The sequence below is a fragment of the Macaca mulatta genome, chromosome 2 (genome assembly GCF_049350105.2).
Source record: "Macaca mulatta isolate MMU2019108-1 chromosome 2, T2T-MMU8v2.0, whole genome shotgun sequence".
Classification (NCBI taxonomy): domain Eukaryota; kingdom Metazoa; phylum Chordata; class Mammalia; order Primates; family Cercopithecidae; genus Macaca; species Macaca mulatta.
The window spans coordinates 97,158,046-97,178,729 of NC_133407.1; the positions used below are offsets into that span (position 1 = coordinate 97,158,046).

Below are 20,684 nucleotides of genomic sequence, written 5' to 3' on the forward strand. Positions count from 1 at the left end.
GCAGTGGCACGATCTTGGCTCACTGCAACGTCTGCCTCCTGGGTTCAAGCGATTCTTCTGCCTCAGCCTCCCAACTAGCTGGGATTATAGGTACCTGCCACCACACCCGGCTAATTTTTTGTATTTTTAGTAGAGATGGGGTTTCATCATGTTGTCCAGGCTGATCACAAACTCCTAACCTCAGCCGATCTGCCCGCCTCAGCCTCCCAAAGTGCTGGGATTACAGGCGTGAGCCACCATGCCCAGCCCCCTGTTGCATTTTTCTCAGACTATCTGAAAATGCCATCCGATTTCATAGTTTGGTAAATGAACAGAAGTTCAACTCATCCTTTGAGTAGTTTGTAGTCAGAGAACGGTGATTTGTTTGTACTCACAACATAAGTATACAAATATATGAATGTGGATTTTTAAAAAGAGAGGACAGCAGCGAGTACATTCCCTTTCTTGTTTCTTACCCTGTACAGCCATCAGTGCCTTTCTACTTGTTAGATATCTTTATCGCTTCTCAGTACACTTACAAGCTTATGTTTATGGATTTTGTGATAATAAAAAGGACACATTCGTTGCCTACATTTTGCAGCTGTGGCCATTTGTATCACTCATTCTGCCTTCAAAACAAAGAATGCACCATGGAAATTGAGGGCCAAACAAGATGGACATGCTACAAATGCAGCTCAAGTAACAAAGTAGGAAAACTCAGTGAAAATTCATCTGAAATTAAAAAGGGAAGGGTAACCCCATCACAGGTAAGACTTGTTTTCGTGGCAAAATGGAGATGGTCTTTTCTTACCAACGTCATTTGGGCCTGGTTTTCATTTTCTTTGGTTCCCATAGGTCTCAACAAATTTACCTGGTGGGTATTGGGTACATGAAATATTCTTTTCAGTCCTATTTAGTGTTTGAAGAGCCTCTCCTCCCTACTCAGTACAGAAAAAACATGAATTTGAGAGCAACAGATGACATTTTCTGCCTTTAAAAGGCTGAAGATCTAGTTGGACAGATGAGGTGTACACACATGAGCCTGTTTTTAAGACCCTTTGACAGAGTAACAGCCCAGCAAGTACGACTGAATACTTGCAAGTACCAATGAATACCTACATGATAAGAGTGCAGAATTATGACTTTTAAGTAGGGCTGATGATGGACAAGGTGCATGCACATATGCTCTTTCACTGCCTTTGGAGTCTGACTGCTGGACTAGATGATAATTTTATGTATTTTACAGCCTTTTTTTAAAGCAGGTAGTGGAGCAGAATTTGAACTCTACCACTTGATAGTTTTCAGGAGAACAGAGCTTGACAACACAAGGGGTTCAATGTGGAGAAGTTACTGGGACTGGGACTTGATCATTGTGCTCTACCCAGCTATACTTCCTCTTTGAAGTAGTATCATATTTTCGGCTTCCCGTTCCTTCCTCTGTGCTACCCTATCCTATAGTTGGCCCTCACATCACATAGTGAAAAGTTGGGCTTGTTACTTTTCTCTTTTTGTTTCTTTGTTTTTTTTTTTTTGAGATGGAGTCTTGCTCTGTTGCCCAGGCTGGAGTGCAGTGCTGTGATCTCGGCTCATTGCAAGCTCCACCTCCTGGGTTCACGCCATTCTGCCTCAGCCTCCTGAGAAGCTGGGACTACAGGTGCATGCCACCACGCCTTGCTAACTTTTTGTATTTTCAGTAGAGACGGGGTTTCACTGTGTTAGCCAGGATGGTCTCGATTTCCTGACCTCGTGATCTACCTGCCTCGGCCTCCCAAAGTTCTGGGATTACAGGCATGAGCCACCACACCTGGCCTCTCTTTTTGTTTCATCAGCCATCAGCATTGTATTAGAAGCAAAGCCTGAGAAAACCTCGTGACTAACGTCTCTCCAGATAACAATGTAGAACTTCTGCTCTCCAGTGGTAGCCTTTCCATTTATACCTTCCCCAAGTTTGTATTGAACAGTGTGATAGGCTCTTGCCTGGTGCCTGGAGATACAATGGTAGACAAGGCAAACATGGTTTTGTCTTGCAGAGTTTACAGTCAATGAAATTATAAAAGGGTTTTTAACTAAGTACTCTTAAGTTTTTTCTGACTCCAATTCAGTTCAATTCTAATACTACCTAGAGTTAGAGACTCCATAGTTTAAGGGTTCAGTTCCATAAGACAGTCCTCACTTTAGATGCCAGTCACAAAGTACTCAGGCTACCTACTTTTGTCTGACTTGGCTGCAAATTCAGTGGTCCCCATGACCCCCTCTCGGGTTCCATAATTCACTAGGATGACTCACAGAACTCAGGAAACACTTTATTTACATTTACCAATTTATTATAAAGGATGCGACTGAGGAAGAGCCAAATGGAAGAGATGCATAGGGCAAGGTTGGGGAGGGGGATGAGGAGTGGTAGAGATTCCATGCCCTTTCTGGGCCTAGCACCTTCCTAGCACATCAGTGTCTACACTAACCCATAAACTCCTCAACCCCACCATTAACAGGTTTTTTTGGAGGTTTCATTATGTAGTCATGCCTGTTTAAATTATTGGCTGTTTATGATTGAGCTCAATCTCCAGCCCCTCTCCCCTCTGCACAGGTTGAGAGATGGGGCTGAAAGTTCCAAACCTCTAACCACGGCTTGGTCTTTCTGACACCCAGCTCCCATGCTGAAGCTACCTAGGGGTCTCCAGTCACCAGTCATCTTATTCTCATGCAAAAGACACTCTCATCACTCAGGAGATTCCACTTGTTTTAGGAGCTGTATGCCGGGAACCTAAGACAAAGGCCAAATATATGTATTTTTATTATACCTCAAGTACTTACAGATGAACTATGCTGTAAGATAATGAGTAGATATAAAATAGGTATGAGGGATCATGGAAGGCTTCCTAGAAGTGCCATGTTAGCTTCCCTTGAAGGGAAGAAAAGAGGAGTAAGCTAGACAAGTTTAAGTGCAAGGGTAGACAGCAAGGGGAGTATTGCAGGCAGAGGAAACAGTACATGGAATAAACACAGAACTAGAAGGTAAGCAGAATGGAATCAAGAGGCTCAGAGAGAGTGGTATGAGGTGAGGCTTATTAGGCAAGCAGGGACCAAGTTAAGTACTTAGGTGTGCCAATACTTATGGCATTATATTTTTTCATTGGTAAGTATAATGTTAACTGTAGAATTTTAGTATGTAACCTTTATATCATGTTTAGGAAATTCCCTTTTATTCCATGTTTTCTTGAGAAATTTTTCATGAATTGGTGTAAAATTTTGAAAGCCATTTACACTACATTGGTGGCCCTCTTCCCTTATTCCCCACACCTCCTGCAGCAAAGAAAGGTAATCTGTTTCGTTGAATTTCTTCCTTCTCAAGCATCAAGAAAGGGGAAACCATTTTATTTAATTTTATTTTTAAATTTTTTATTTCCATAGTTTTTGAGGAACAGGTGGTTTTTGATTACTTGGAAAAGTTATTTAGTGGTGATTTCTGAGATTTTGGTGCACCCATCAGCCAAGCAGTGTACACTATGCCCAATGTGTATTCTTTTATCCCTCACTTCACTCCAGTCCTTCCCCCCTCCCTGAGTCCCTAAAGTCCATTGCATCCTTCTTATGCTTTTGCATTCTCATAGTTTAGCTCCCACTTATAAATGAGAACATAAGATGCTTGGTTTTCCACTCCTGTGTTACTTCATTTAGAATAATGGTCTCCAACTCCATCCAGGTTGTACAAATGCCATTATTTTGTTTCTTTCTATGACTGAGTAGTATTCCATGGTGTATGTATACCACATTTCTTTATCCACTCCTTGGTTGGTGGGCATTTTAGGTTGGTTCCACGTCTTGCAGTTGCAAATTGTGCTGCTATAAACATGCATGTACAAGTGTCTTTTTTGTATAATGACTTCTTTTCCTTTGGGTAGATACCAAGTAATGGAATTGCTGCATCCAATGGTAGTTCTACTTTTAGTTCTTTAAGGAACCTCCATACTGTTTTCCATAATGGTTGTACTAGTTTACATTCCCACCAGCAGTATAAACGTGTTCCCTTTCCACTACATCCATGCCAACATCTAATTTTTTTTATTTTTTAGGGCCATTCTTGCAGGAGTAAAGCGGTGTCTTACTGTGGTTTTAATTTGCATTTCTCTGATAGTTTAGTGATGTTGAGCATTTTTTCACATGTTCAGCCATTTGTATATCTTCTTTTGAGAATTGTCTATTCGTGTCCTTTGCCCACTTTTTGACGGGGTTGTTTTTTACTTGCTGATTTGTTTGAATTCCTTATAGATTCTGGATGTTAGTCCTTTGATGGATGCATAGTTTGTGAATATTTTCTCCCACTCTACGGGTTGTCTGTTTACTCTGCTGATTTTTCTTCGCCTGTGCAGAAGCTTTTTAGTTTAATTAGATTCCATTTATTTATTTGGGCTTTTTTTTTTTGCATTTGCTTTTGGGTTCTTGATCACGAAGTCTTTGCCTAAGCTAATTCCTAGAAGGGTTTTTATGGATTCAGGTCTTAGATTTAAGTCTTTGATGCATCTTGGGTTGACTTTGTATACAGTGAGAGTTGAGGATCCAGTTTCATTCTTCTACACGTGGCTTGCCAATTATCCCAAGCACCTTTTGTTGAATAGGGTGTCCTTCCCCCACTTTATGTTTTTGTATGCTTTGTCAAAGATCAGTTAGCTGTAAGTATTTGGCTTTACACCTGGTTTCTCTGCTCTGTTCCATTGGTCTGCATTCCTATTTTTATACCAGTACCATGTTGTATTGGTAATGATACCCTTGTAGTATAGCGTGAAGTTGGGTAATGTGACGCCTCCAGATTTGTTCTTTTTGCTTAGTATTGCTTTGGCTGTGTGGGCTCTTTTTTGGTTCCATGTGAATTTCAGGATTTTTTTTTTCTAGTTCTATTTAGAATGATGATGGTATTTTGATGGGAATCGCATTGAATCTGTAGATTGCTTTTGGCAGTATGGTCATTTTCACAATATCGATTCTACCCATCCATGAGCAAAGGTATTTCCATTTGTTTGTGTCATCTATGATTTCTTTCAGCAGTGTTTTGTAGTTTTCCTTGTAGAGGTCTTTCAACTCCTTGGTTGGGTATATTCCTAAGTATTTTATGTATGTATGTATGTATGTATGTATGTATGTATGTATGTATGTATATGTATTTATTTATTTATTCTCGCAGCTATTGTAAAACGGATTGAGTTCTTGATTCTCTTGGTTTGTTGTTGGTGTATCACAGTGCTACTGATTTGGGTATGTTAATTTTGTATCCTAAATCTTTATTGAATTCCTTTATCAGATCTAGGAGCTTATTGGATGGGTCTTTAGGGTTTTCTAGGTATACAATCATGTCATTGGTGAACAGTGATGGTTTGACTTCCTCTTTACTGGTTGAGTGTCCTTTCTTTCTTTCTCTTGTCTGATTGCTCTGGCCAGGACTTCCAGTACTAAGCTGAATAGATGTAAGTGGGCATCCTTGTATAGAAATCTTGCTATTAATTGTTAAAAAAAAATAGTATTTGTTAGTCAACGGGCAACTTGATATAAATTCAAAGAAAAATATCTAAGATTTGCTAGATTTCAATGAACAGGGCTTGGAGTTCTTGAGAGTAGGTAATAAGCTAACACATTGTTATGTACCAGAACATTCAAGTTGTTATTCCTTTTAAAACTTCAAAAGCAAGAACATTCTTAGACACTCATTAGGGAGTTTTATATGGTATTGTTCAAAATCAACTGAGTTTTTCCCCACTACTTGGAACTGGTTTTATTTCTTGGTGTTTATTGTTCTCTAGGAAAATGTTTTGTCTTTTGGGGTAAATGTACAAATAATGCCAGGAGGAAGTATGAACAACTTCCAAGTAAGTATTCAGTAAATGATATTTATGTTCACTAGCCATAATTTTCTGTTAACCATTGCACATTGCTTAATTATTTTGAATTCCCACTATACTTGGAGATTCAGTTTACATGCCATTTAATGAAATAGGAACAGTGATATTAATGCCTGTTTTCATTTGTCCGTTTTAAAAGAATATTAGCTTTCTGATATAAATAGGTCATATCAATACTCTATTACTATAATTAAATATATATTACTATAATTAAACCAAATACTAAAAAATGAGATTTCAGTGTTCAGCAGTAGTGTCATTTCTCAAAAGAGTGTCTTCAACATTAAACTTATAAATTAAATGAAGATTAGTATGTCTCAGGAGTACATAGAGATGATTGATCATCCTAATATAAATGCAGCATTTTGAAGATACTTTTGCCCATTTTCCAATAATCTTTTTATTGTACTATAGTACTAAGTGATTCATTACTTCAGCCAGTATTTAATGTTAAGTGATTCATTACTTCAGCCAGTATTTCATGTATGCCTGCATTGAGCCAAACACTATTCCTGGTACGGCAATACATTGGTGAATAAAAAAATAACCATAGTTCCCACTATCATATAGCTTGCCATCTAGTAAGGGAACTAGACATAAATAATTAAATAAACAAGCATTATATCAAATATATAGCTTCAAATTGTGATAGGTACATAATTGGCATAAAGGGAAACAGTAGAATAGTATAGGGAAAATAACATGAGGGAAACGTACTTTAGATGGTTAGGGAATCTTTATATGCAGAGGTAATATTTAAGCCAAGACTTGAAGGCTAAGGTGGTACCAGCCATGTGAAAAACATTTCAGGCAAGAAATTTCAGGCAAGAGAGAACAGCAAGCACAAAGGATCTGAGGAGACAAATGACTTGTTCAAGGAACTGAAAAAAGATCAGCAGCTGGAACATAGTGCCTAAAAGGGAAAATGGCCAGAAATGAGGTTGAAGAAGTGGGTAGACAGGGCCTGGTTAGCCTTAAAGACCCTGGTAAACAGGTAAGCATGCATTATATCAAATATATAGTTTCAAATTGTGATAGGTATTTAATTGACATAAAGGGAAAGAATAGAATATTACAGGGAGAGTAACATGAGGGAAACCTACTTTAGATTAGGAGACAAATGACTTGTTCGATCAAGAGTTTGGTTTTATTCTTAGGAAACACTGAATGGTGATTGCAGTTGTAGAAAATGGATAGCCAGATTTGTATTACCAGCCCAGTTCTCACTTGTTTTCCAGAGCTGTGTGACAGTCAAGACTTTTGAAGTTCTGTAAATTTGTACATTTCCCTTTGATGCAGAAAATTCTTCATACAGACAGAACTAAGGATGAAAATAATACCAAGAAATTGTTTTTAGTATTTTTATAGAACTAAGGCTTTGATGGAAATATGAGATAAGGACATAAATTCTGTTGTCCAATAAAAAGTGGAAAAAAATGCAATTTTACCAGTGATCAAAGAAATGCAAGCTAAATCAACTATACAATACCATTTTTTTTTACTTATTAAGCTGGCAAATATTTAAAAATACATAATTAAACTGAGACACATTAAAAATACATATGCATTTACATTGATAAGGATGTGAGGAGAGAGATACTTTTATGCACTACTATTGGGAATGCATATTTGTGTAAGTCCACAAGCCCTTGTCTAAGTCACTTTGGCCAGATATGTTTCAGAATTCAGAATTTTTTGGATTTTATAAATGTAACATGAAGACTTTCACTTCAGGACAAGATGCATTTGGAGGGTTTTTTTGGAGGGGGGAGGGGCAAAATACATAAAATAATGGTGCATAAGACATTGGACACCAGGCAGTGAAAGATAGTGACCCCTGAAAAATAAGAAACAAATGACATAAACCCTAGGATTTCTACCAGATTACTCCCTGGAGAAAGTTTTCACGCCATGACTCAGAGAGGGAGAACCAAGGCAGAGCTTAGTCTCTCTGGGTCGAGGGGACAGAGCTCAGAGTCCAGGAAAGACAAGGCGGCTAGAGTTTGCAGGATGGAGTATCAGGAGAGAGCCATACAGAGGGCTCCATAGATCTGCAGAAGGTAACTTTTAAGTATTCAGTTTAGTACTTACCCACTTACCCACTGTGTGAGGAAACTACTTCAGGTTGAAAAAAAAAGTGCCACCCAAAAGGATTAGATTGAACAATGTCCCAGACTCACAGAGAGCCAGAAATAATGCTTGCTCCCACCAGCCAGCCTGAAAATCTTCATAAATCCCAAGGTAGCACTGAGAGTACTAAGTAAGTTCTTAGCCTTAGTAGTGGGGAAAAAATTAACTTTAAACTAACTGCCACTTTGATCTCACCTAACAAAGCTTAAAAGCAAAAACCTAAAAAGATAAAACTATTTCCAAGTGTTTTAACCACATTGCAGAACAGAACTTAGCAATGTATAAAGAATTATTAAAATATCCAATACCCAACAAGATAGAATCCACAATGTCTAGTATTTGATCAAAAATTACTAGGCATGCACAGAAGCAGGAATATACAAGCCATGATAATGAGGGGGAAAAAAAAACCCATTGAAACTAACACAGAAATGACCCAGATGATAAAATTAGTAGACAAGGACATTTAAAGTTACAATTGTATTCCATATGTTCAAGAAGCTAGAAGAACAATTGCATATGTCAAATGGAAATATGGAAGTTAGAAAGAACCAGTAGAACATCTGGAGATTAAAACTACAATGTCTGAGATGAAGAGTTATACTAGATAAGATTAATAGCAGAATGGACATTGGAGAAGAAATGATTAGTGAACTTAACAATATAGCAATAGAAACTATGCCAAATCAAACACAGAAAAAAGACTAAACAGAAATGAACAGGGCTTGGTGCAGTGGCTCATGCCTGTAATCCCAGCACTTTGGGAGGCCAAGGCAGGAGGATCACTTGAGCCCAGAAGTTTTAGACCAGTCAGGACAACATGATGAGATCCTGTCTTTACAAGTTTTTTAAAAATTAGCCAAGCGTGATGGCACATGCCTGTAGTCCCAGCTGAGGAGCTGAGGCAAGAAGATCACTTGAGCCAGAAGGTCAAGGCTGCAGTGAGCTATGATTGTGCCATGGGACTCCAGCCTGGGCACCAAAGCAAGACCCTATCTCAAAAAAGAAAAAAGAAAAAGAAATGAATAGATCATTGGTGAACTATGGAACAACTTCAAGTGGCCAAATATACATCTAATTGGAATCCTAAAAGAAGTAGGGACACAGAGTAAAAAAAAAAAAAAAAAAAAAAAAAAAAAATCTGAAGGGACGTAATAGAGTTCTAATTCCAGTAATGGCAGAGCAGCCTATATTAGATGACTTTTCTGCTAATAATTATAAGCCCTAGGTAAAATATGAAAAAAACATTGTTTAGAGAGCAACTGGAAGCAGGCAAAAACTATAGGGAATGCAAACCTTGAAAGAAGAGAAACAAACTAGACGAGTTTTACATTTAACCAGCTTTTCTAGGGCACTTCTTGGCTTGCCATGGAGCACTGGAGAGAAGAGCTTGAATAGCAAGTCTCATTCTTACTGGGTTGAAGAAACAGAGGTCAAAGTACAAGACTACCAAAGCAGCTCTAAATTGAGGGAGAAAATCTCAGAAAGAAGCATGCCACTGAAGAGGGAGCCCCAAGTTCTCTTTGCAGTTTTCCAAATTGTGTACAAACAGACCGTGCTTCCAAAAAGCAGCATCAGGTCCTAAAGAACTAAGCAGAGATTTCAGCAGCTGCCTGGTGCTGAGTTTTGAATGTAAATGTTGCTATGTTACAGGGATTGATAAATACCTCAAATTTTTTGAAACTGCAGAAGGGCTATGGTTGAGGACTAAGGGATTTCTCAGGACTAAGGGCAAAAGCACAATAAATCCTAACAAAGCCAAAGCCCAAACTATCATAGGATCAGTAGGAGGAAGAAGGGAAGTGTAACCTATAATCAAGAGAGAAAGCATCAGTAGAAGCAGACCTATGAATGACCCAGATGCTGGAATTGGCTGTGAAGGACTTTAACACAGAAATTATAAATATGTTAAATTATTTTGTGGAAAAGATTAGCAGAATGATTGAACACATGGAGAAACCTCAGCACAGAAGTAGAAACTCTGAAGTAAAACCAAGTGTAAATTGTAGAGCCAAAAAACATATCTAAAGTGAAAATTTTATTAGATGTCCACAGCATTTTTAACGCTAAGAAAAAAATTAGTAAATTTGAATACAGTTCAATAGAAATGATAATTGTAACTGAAGCACAAAGGCAAAAATAATTGAAGAAAGTGAAAAAGCTCTTGGTGACATGTGAAACAATATCTGGAAGTCTATCATATATACAAATTATAGCTATATCTATATTATATAGATATATATTAATATATAAGTTAGATATTTATAAATTATAGATATATGTACACTATATATCTATGATATATATGATAGACAAATATATGAATATATATGTAACAAATATAGAATATATATATAATTGAATTTCTGGAACATTAGGAGCAAGAGACTGGGAGCTGGGGACATTGGACCTAATAATATCTGAAATTTTCCCGAATTTCATAACAAGCATCAACCCATAGAGTCAAAAACTCAGCAAACCTCTAGCATAATAAATATGAAGAAAACTGTACCCAAACACATCATAGTCATAGTCAAGCTGCTGAAACCAAAGAGGAAGAAGAAATCTTAAAAGGAGCCAAAGACAACAATAAGAATGATGACTAATTTCTTATTTTTAAAAAAAGGAGGCCAGAAGACAATAAACTGGCATTTAAAATGCTAAAAAGTAAGTTAATATGGTGCATGTATTATACATGACATTCCTTGCCAAGACCAGCTCAGTCGTGGAGACCATAACCCAGCAGCACTAGAGGAATTAGACACACACACAGAAATATAGCGTGTGGAGTGAGAAATCAGGGGTCTCACAGCCTTCAGAGCTGAGAGCCTCAGACAGACATTTACCCACATATTTATTGACAGCACGCCAGTGATAAGCATTGTTTCTATAGATTATAGGTTAACTAAAAGCATTTCCTACAGGAAATAAAGGGATGGGCCAAAATAAAGGGATGGGTCTGGCTAGTTATCTGCAGCAGGAACATGTCCTTAAGGCACAGATCGCTCATGCTATTGTTTGGGGTTTCAGAACACCTTAAGCAATTTTCCACCCAGGGTAGGCCAGGTGTTCCTTGCCCTCATTCCAGTAAACCCACAACCTTCCAGCATGGTCGTCATGGCCATCACGAGCATGTCACAGTGCTGCAGAGATTTTGTTTATGGCCAGTTTTGGGGCCAGTTTATGGCCAGATTTGGGGGCCTGTTCCCAACATGTCCCCCTTATTTGTTTTGCAAAGCGATAAAAGCAAAGGCAGCTTTGCATGGTGAGCTACTTCTCACAGGAGTCAGGATCCACATCTGCAGACTATACAAAGACAAACAACACAGATTAAAAGCACAATCATCATTGAAATCACAGACCTTCCATGTATTTTTATCCATTGTAATGGATTAGTAGCTGCTAATTTGTCTGCAGCTCCTTCAAGCACTCCAGTTCCTGGCATTATGCCTGGGACACTTTAAGTATTTGTTCTTTCAATTTTGTAATATCCAAAGACAAGTTTGTAGAGTGTCCTTCTAGATGCTTTTTTATTCTTTCCTAAATTTTGATCTTATTAAGAGCTATTCATAGTTTCCACAAATCCTTATGTTTAACTCCTACAACAGGCCATATCATTGGAGGTTGAGGTGCCACTATACCACCATGGTTCCAGATAATAGGAACTCTTGCCGTACTTCTTACCATTTCTGCCATCTGACCATTTTGTTCAGACCAGCTGAACACAGTGTGGCCGTGGCTCCCAGACTGAGAGGTGCAATTTAAGCTAAACATCCCGTTAGGGGACCAATCAATAATGATTCCATAGGAATCGTTGTGCAGCACCTCTGCCTGTTCTGCAATGCAATCTTCCCAAACAAGTACACTGATTTTTTCTAACTGGAACCAATCCTGTTTACAAATAGGTTTTTGAGGGTGGTATGCCTCAATTATTGGAGCAGATTTATTATGGTAAATCCTGAGATCAGAAAGCATATGTAACTGTGTCAAAGTGATTACATCCAGGTATTATTGCCAGCCAAGATTGATAAATATGCCCAATAAGTATAATTGTTCTCTGTGCCAGCCCTTGTTGAAGGAATATTCATGGCAATGGTAATCACCACTATCATAGCTACCATTAAATTACTCATTGTGACTGGTTGTCCCGCTTTCCTCAGGTTTTCTTCTGCCATCTGTGACAGCTTCTTAATCTGTCCCCTAGTAGGTGGCTGTGTTCAACGGGTGTTGCTCTTGACAGTTGGGGTCCTCCTCAGCATCAGTCTTGACATGGCTGCAACCGGAGGGTCCTCGGGTTCCTCCCAGAATCTCTTCCTTGGCATCTGGCTTATGATAAGGTTTCAGGTGTCTTAATGGTATCCAAATCAGCTGTTGATTCGGTCCTGGAGAAACACAAGCATAACCTGTACCCCAAGTTATTATTTTACCTATTTCCCAACTTTTTGTTATCAGATCTCTCCACCAAACCAGTTGTTCTGCTTCTGTCTTTGCAGCTGGTTTCTGCAGATGCTGTTCAGCTGCTGATAGCATCTGGCCTTTAGACAGGCTCAAAAAATTTAAAGTTAATAATGCTAGATTCACTTGCATATCAGGTGTCCCATAGTACCTGTTTCTTCCCCTTTTTTGTTTTTGTAACTGCTGTTTCAGGGAAAGATTCATTCTTTCCACTATGGCTTGTCCTTGAGAATTATATGGGATGCCAGTAGTGTGTTTAATATTCCATGTAGAGAAAAATGTAGGTAGAGCTTGGCTAGTATAGCCTGGGACATTATCTGTTTTAATAGAAGCTGGAATGCCCATCACTACAAAACACTGCAAAAGGTGACATTTAACACAGGCAGAAGACTCTCCTGATTGGCATGTAGCCCAAAGTGAGAAAAGGTGTCCACACATACATGTACATAAGCTAGTCTCCCAAATGAGGGAACGTGTGTGACATCCATTTGCCAAAGAGAATTAGGTTCCAGTCCTCAAGGATTAAGTCCTCTTGTAAAAGATGAGGAATGCACCATTTGGCAAGTTGGGCATCGCTGGATGATAGCTTTAGCTTCTTTCCAGGTAATGCTGTATCTGCATTTGAGACCAGAGGCATTAACATGGGTTAAATTGTGAAAGTGTCTAACATTAGACACTAGCGATCAGCCATTTGATTTCCTGCAGTTCAAGGTCCTGGAAGAGGTGTATGAGCCCTAATGTAAGTGATGTAAAAAGGGTGCATTCTCCTCTTAACTACTGTTTGCAGTTGGGTAAATAAAGTCATCAGTTGTTCATCTGTATGAAATTGTAACAGCATTTTCTATTAATGTTGTGGAATGAACCATGTATGAAGAATCAGAAATCACATTAACAAGCATATCAAAAGCAGTCATACCTCAATTACAGCTATAAGCTCCGCCTTTTGAGGTGAAGTATAGGGCGTCTGAAAAATTTTACCTTTTGATCTGGAATAAGAAGCTTTACTGTTAACAGACCCATCTGTAAAAACATTCCCAGCACCTTCAATTGGCTTAAATTTAGTTATTTTAGGGAGAATCCAATTAGTTAATTTCAAAAATTGAAACAGTTTTGTTTTAGGAAAAGGGTTATCGAGAATACCCACAAAGTCAGCTAAATGGGTTTGCCAAGTAAGACTATAAAAGTTTGCTGTATTTGTGCCTTCGTGAGAGGAACAGTAATTTTTCCAGGATCATATCCATGTAATTTAACAATCCGAGTTCTCCCATTTCCTATCATAGTAGCGATTTGATCCAAATAAGGAGTTAGGGTCAGTGAATTTGTATGTGGAAGAAAAAAACATTCTACTAAGCCCTGCTCTTGGGCAATAACACCAGTAGGTAAATGCTGAGTTGGAAAAATTAGCAAATCTAGAGTCTTTTCTGGATCTATTTATTTGAGCTTTATGGACTTGCTTTTTGATTAGCTGCAGCTCTGCCTCAGCTTCTTTTGTTAATTGCCAAGGGCTTCTGAGACTAGGATCTCCTCTAAGGATAGAAGACAGATTACTCATGGCATAGGTAGGAATGCCTGGAGAAGGTCATATCCAGTTAATGTCCCCTAGTAATTTTTGAAAGCCATTTAATGTTTTCAATTGATCCCTACGTATGGTTACTTTCTGTGGCACAATGGTAGTGTTATTTATTAAGGCCCCTAAGTAGGAGTAAGCAGTGGTAGTCTGAATTTTGTCAGGAGCTATAATTAAACCAGTGTGAGAAATCGAATTTTGCAAGTGATCATAACATTGGAGTAATATTTCTCAAGTGGGGGCAGCACAAAGTATATCATCCGTATAATGAATAATGTAACACTGTGAACATTTTTTACAAGTAGGTTCAATTGCTTGTCCTACATACGTCTGGCAAATTGTTGGACTGTTTAACATGCCTTGTGGCAACACTTTCCAATGATAACGCTTAGCAGGCTGCAGGTTGTTTACTGCAGGAATTGTAAATGCAAACCTTTCAGTCCTGGTCAGCTAAGGGCATAGTAAAGAAACAGTCTTTTAAATCTATGACTATTAAAGGCCAGTTTTTCAGAATCATAGCAGGAGAAGGCAATCCTGGCTGTAATGTCCCCATTGGTTGTATAACTGAATTGATGGCTCTTAAGTCAGTTAACATTCTCCATTTACCTGATTTTTTCTTAATTACAAAAACTGGAGAATTCCAAGGGGAAATTGTTGGAGCTATGTGTCCATTTTCTAATTGTTCAGTAACTAATTCCTCTAAAGCCTCCAGTTTCTCTTTTACTTAGTGGCCATTGTTCTGTCCAAATTGGCTTATCTGTTAACCATTTTAAAGGTATAGGTTTTGGAGGCTTACCAATGGCTGCCATCAAAAATGATATCCTAAACCTTGGCAGGAACTTTGTCTTTCCACTTGAAGTAGTTCCTTCAAACCTTGTAGATTTTTTCCTAATTCCATACCAGGGGCATACCCCATTTCATGCATTATATGTTGACTTTGAGGGCTATATGATTGTTCTGGAATTAGAACTTGTGCTCCCCATTGTTGTAATCAGTCTCTTCCCCATAAACTCATAGGTACAGAAGTTATAATTGGTTGAATAGTCCCAGGTTGTCCATTGGGCCCTTCACAATGCACAATATAACTACTTTGATATACTTCAGGGGCTTTACCAGCTCCAACTATGTTAAATTGAGCAGATTGAATTGGCCATGTGGACGGCCACTGTTGTAGAGAAATGATTGAAATGTCCGCTGCTGTATCTACCAAACCTTTAAATTTCTTTCCCTGAATAGTTATTTCACAGCTGGGATGTTCATCAGTAATTTGATTTACCCAATAAGCTGCTTTCTCTTGTTTATTTGTGCTTCCAAATCCTCCTGTTCATTTAATTTCACTTTTCCCCATTTCCAGATATGGCACAATCAGGAGCTGTGCTATACGCTCTCTTGGCTCTGCTTTCCAGGGAACAGAAGTAGATATAACAATTTGAATTTCCCCATTGTAATCTGAATCAGTGACTCCTGTATGTATTTGCACTCCTTTTAAATTTAAACTAGACCTTCCTAGAAGTAATCCTATCATCCCTGCTGGCAAGGGTCCACAGACCGCAGTTGGAACTTTTTGTGGGGGTTCCCCAGGCAGAAGACTCACAGCTTTTGCACAGCATAAATCTACTGCGGCACTACCAGCTATGGTGGGAGACAGACATTGTACAGGGGTGAGGGAATGGCCTGAGCTGGAAATGCCCCGGTTTGGAATGGAGCCCGGGACGGCCCCTCATGGTGTTTCCCAAAATCAGGTTCCCATCTTTATCAAACTTAGAATGACACTGATTAGTCCAATGTTTTCCTGTTTTACATTTTGGACATATTTCAGGCTCAGCAGTTTTCTTTTTTTCCTTCAACTGGCAGCCTGACTCGCTGATTTTTTCTACATGCTTTTTTAGTATGACCATGCTTCCCACAGTTAAAACAAGCTCCAGGAAACGGAATATTTCCTTTATCCACTCTCAGTCCTGCCATTGCCTGGGCTAGCAGAGTAGCCTTATGCAAATTACCTCCAATACCGTCACAGGCCTTGATATAATCAACTAAATGTGCTTTCCCTCTAATAGGTCACAGAGCAGCCTGGCAACCAGGATTAACATTGTCAAAAGCTAATAACTGCAACACTATTTCCTGAGCAGCTGAATCTGCAATCACCTTTTTAAGAGACTCCTGTAATCGAGCTATAAAATCCGTGTATGGTTCTCTTCACCCCTGTTTTACAGTACTAAGGGAAGCGTATTGTTCTGCACCTGAAGTGATTTTTTCCCAAGCTCTAATGCACACTCCTCTAAGCTGTTCTATGGCATCATCCTGCATGACCACTTGTGCATCTAAACCAACCCAGCTGCCAACCCCCAAAAGTTGGTCTGCACTTATATTAATTTGAGGTTGGGCCTGGGCGTTGTGAGCAGCCTGAATGGAAGCTTCATCTGCCCACCAAGTTTTAAATTGTAAGAACTGAGCAGGAGTTAGACAAGCTCAAGTAAGAGCATCCCAGTCAGTAGGAATCATGTGACTGGAAACAGCAACATTCTTTAACAGTCCCATTAAGAAAGGAGAACCTGGTCCATATTGATTAATAGCTTGTTTAAATTCTTTGAGTAATTTAAAAGAAAAAGGCTCAAATGTAGCTATAATATTTCCTTGTTTATTATGGGGGTGTATTCTAACAGGGAACTGCCAAGCCTCTAAATCACCCTCTCTTCTAGCTTGCTGAATTTCTGCCTGAATCGAACTGAGAGCAGTTGCTCAAGGCGCTGCTTGAACAGTCACTGGGGCAACTACTTTTCGCCCAGTATCCTCTGGAAAAGAAAGATCTGGAGGATCAGACCGCTCTTTTTCTTCAAAATAATGAGGGGGTGTAGAAGGGTAGGGATGAACCTCTTCCTCCTTCCTCCTTTGCTGCTTTAGCTTTAGCTGGCAAACAGACCTGCTCTTACCTCTTCTGTTATTTCATTGTACTCTCGTTCCCCCTCATCATTAGTGTGAAAAGGTTCCAAGGTGGAACGAACCAGAGCCCGCTTGTCCCATTGTTACCCTGATGCTTCCAAGCTCCCCTTCTTACTCACCACAGGGATTGCTTAAGAGTACTCGGGTGTCCTCCAGCTTGGTTCCACATTCTCCAGCCGTCACTCTGGCGACCCTTCGACTCAGGTTTGAGCCCCCACGTTTGGGCACCACTTGCCAAGACCAGCTCGGTCATGGAGACCCTAACCCAGCAGCGCTAGAGGAATTAAAGACACACACACAGAAATACAGCATGTGGAGTGGGAAATCAGGAGTCTCACAGCCTTCAGAGCTGAGAGCCTCAAACAGAGATTTACCCACGTATTTATTGACAGCAAGCCAGTGATAAACATTGTTTCTATAGATTATAGATTAACTAAAAGCATTTCTTACAGGAAATAAAGGGATGGGCCGAAATAAAGGGATGAGTCTGGCTAGTCATCTGCAGCAGGAACATGTCCTTAAGGTACAGATCGCTCATGCTATTGTTTGGGGTTTAAGAACACCTTAAGCAGTTTTCCACCCAGGGTGGGCCAGGTGTTCCTTGCCCTGATTCCGGTAAACCTATAGCCTTCCAGCATGGTCGTCATGGCCATCACGAGCATGTCACAGTGCTGCAGAGATTTTGTTTATGGCCAGTTTTGGGGCCAGTTTATGGCCAGATTTGGGGGCCTGTTCCCAACAATTCCTGGTATGGACTAGTCTTTATTTCATAATTAAATGCTTTTGAGAGACAAGTGAAGACTATAAATGGTCTCACTTTGGTTCAGGCCACGTTTTGCTGCCAGATGACTTTTGGTGTGAAAAATATTTTTTAAACAATCTTTTTGGTTTCAGAGCTTTTTGGATGTCAGAATTATAGGAAAGGGATTTGTGGACCCATCTTGTCTGAAGAAAAAGTAGTAATATATATTTTTAAATGGTTACACCCTTTGAAGCAGGGACTTACAAGAATCTGTCCAACAGAAATCATCAAGTTTGTGTGCCAAATATTATATACAAGGATACAACATTTTAAAAAATAATTTTTAAAAATTGAAAATAACCTAAATGTACCAATAGCCCACAGCTGATTAAATTAGTCATGGTATGTCTAGGCAGTGAATGAACTGCTTTGTAGCCATGAAAAATCATATGGTAGAAGAATATTGATATGTCAAAGTAAACATTCATAATGTGCAACATAGATCACAAAGCAGTGATTCCAAATTTTAATAGCAGTTATTGCTGTATGATTGGATTTTGCTTTTTATTTGCCTTGTTGAAGCTGTTATATTTCTTAAATTTCCGTGACAGAACATGTATTTCTTTTGTAATCAGAAAAATTAAGACTTTTTTTTTTTAAAGATTTAAAAAGGCTTCACTCTGTTGCCTAGGCTGGAGTACAGTGGTGTGATCATAGTTCATTACATCCTGGATCTCCTGGGCTCAAGCAGTCCTCCTACCTCACCCTCCCAAGTAACTGAGGCCTCAGGTGCATACCACCACTCCAGGCTAATTTTTAAATGTTTTGTGGAGATGGCGTTTCGCCATGTTACCCAGGCTGGTCTCAAATTCCTGGGCTCAAGCCAACCTCCTTTTGGCCTCCCAAATTGCTGGGATTACAGGTATAAGCTACCATTCCTAGCCCTATTTTAACAACAACAATAAAAGGCCTGGTGTGGTGACTCATGCCTGTAATCCCAGCACTTTGGGAGGCCGAGGCAGGTGGGTCACCTGAGGTCAGGAGTTCGAGACCAGCTGACCAACATGGTGAAACCCCGTCTCTACTAAAAATACAAAAATTAGTCAGGCATAGTGGGGTGCACCTGTAATCCCAGCTACTCGGAAGGCTGAAGCAGGAGAATTGCTTGAAGCCAGGAGGTGGAGGTTGCAGTGAGCTGAGATTGTGCCATTATACTGCAGCCGGGGCAACCAGAGCAAGACTTCATCTCAAAAAAAAAACAAAAAACAAAAAACAAGATGATGAAGAAGAATTCATATTGCTCATATTGCTTTTAAACTTCAGCTCAGATTGTTTCATTAAGTCAGGAATCATTTTATTAACAAAGATCACAAAAAGTTCAGCATTATTAAGGCCCTAGCCTAGTATATCATCCATATCCCCAGATCTAGTGTCTGCACACCTGGATTTAAAGTGTCTCTTTTAAGCTTCATTGCCTGAGGCATTTCCAGAAGGAATCCTGTTAAGTGAAAAAATAAGGCCTTCCATGAGGGATGCTGGACCACTTCCGTTGCCACTTCAAACATGTTCTGACTTAATCTCTAGAGAACAGCCTTTTCCAATAAATTGTCCACCAGCACATCTAATTCTTGGCTTGTTTCTAAAAGTCTGCAGGTTCTTTCATGAGGTCACTTTTTTAAGCTTAAATATCTACTTTGCTTTGAAAATCTGTTTTCTCCCTTTTCAAAAAGAGCATACCAGAAGTTAAAATTGGATCATTTTTAGCAAGCTGCATCGTACATCTGGAGTGAATTGAAGAGTATGAATGTCATAGTATGTTACAGCAAAGACTGTCAAGTCTAATTTTTGCAGATCTACTAAATCTGAAAGGACAGTCTGGACAGCTAGCAGTTTTGATTGTTGAGCTGAGGTGTGTTTCCTAAAGTTATTCTTAAAATCAGAGAGGTTAAACAAAACCTGCAGCGTGGTCCTACTTGAATAGCGATGCAACGGTGATAGGAAATATCTTTATCATCTATATTATAGTCTCTTATAATTAGAGTTGAAAGAGGCTTGAGATCTTGTAACTGTTTACCAGTACCTCATTCTAGTCAGATAGTATCTAGTATCCATTGAACTACTTATAGTAATAATTATATTTTGCCCTTGATATGGTTTGGCCATGTCCCCACACAAATCTCGTCTTGAATTGTAGTTCCCGTAATCTCCATGTGTTGGGAAAGGGACCTGGTGGGAGGTAATTGAGTCATGGGGCCGGTTACCCTCATGCTGTTCTTGTGATAGTGGGTGAGTTCTCATGAGATCTGATGGTTTTATAAGGGGCTTTTCCCCTTTTGCTTGGCACTTCTCTCCTACTGCCTTGTAAAGAAGGATGTATTTGCTTCCCCTTCGCCATGATTGTAAGTTTCCTGAAGCCTTCCCAGCCATGTGGAACTGAGTCAATCAAACCTCTTTCCTTTATAAATTACCCAGTCACAGGAATTTTTTAATAGCACCATGAGAATGGACTAACCCCTGTAAATTAATAAGTAGATATTCTGGTCTCTGTATATTTAATATTTTTGCTAGAATTCGCTGCTGAAACCCTGTGGGCTAGGAATTTTCATTGCAAAAGGATGTTTGATAACAAATTGAATTTATTTAATAGATATAAGGCTATTCATATTTTCTGTTTTGGGTCCATCTGTTTTTAAGGAATGTATCCTTTTCATTTAATTTGTCAAGCTTATTGGCATAAAATTATTCACAAAAGGCTCTTACCATCTTTTAAATATCTGTAAATGATGTTGCATGTTGTAATATATCCTCTTTCATTGCTGATACAGGTAATTTATAGTCTCCTTTTCTTGATCAAGCTCCACAGCAGATTATCAATTTTATTATCTTTTCAAAGAACCAATTTTGACTCTGATAATTTTCTTGGTTGTTTATTTTTATTTTTATATCATTGATTTTTGCTGCTTATTATTTACTTCTTCCC

At 39.0% G+C, this 20,684-nt stretch overlaps 1 protein-coding gene across 42 annotated transcripts in view; it reads left to right on the forward strand.

Annotated features, from left to right (window-relative positions):
• Positions 1 to 20,684, forward strand: part of VPS8 (VPS8 subunit of CORVET complex) — a 388,385-nt gene that overhangs the window by 335,099 nt on the left and 32,602 nt on the right. For 38 of the 42 annotated variants that reach the window (XM_077991934.1, XM_077991941.1, XM_077991930.1 and 35 more), the window contains one exon: positions 581 to 746. In XM_077991934.1, coding sequence (XP_077848060.1) covers positions 581 to 746 — 166 coding nt within the window. Of the gene's footprint in view, positions 1 to 580; positions 1,419 to 8,756; positions 9,141 to 20,684 lie in introns of those variants that run through there. The other 4 variants (XR_013413738.1, XR_013413737.1, XR_013413739.1 and 1 more) reach the window with 2 other exon arrangements.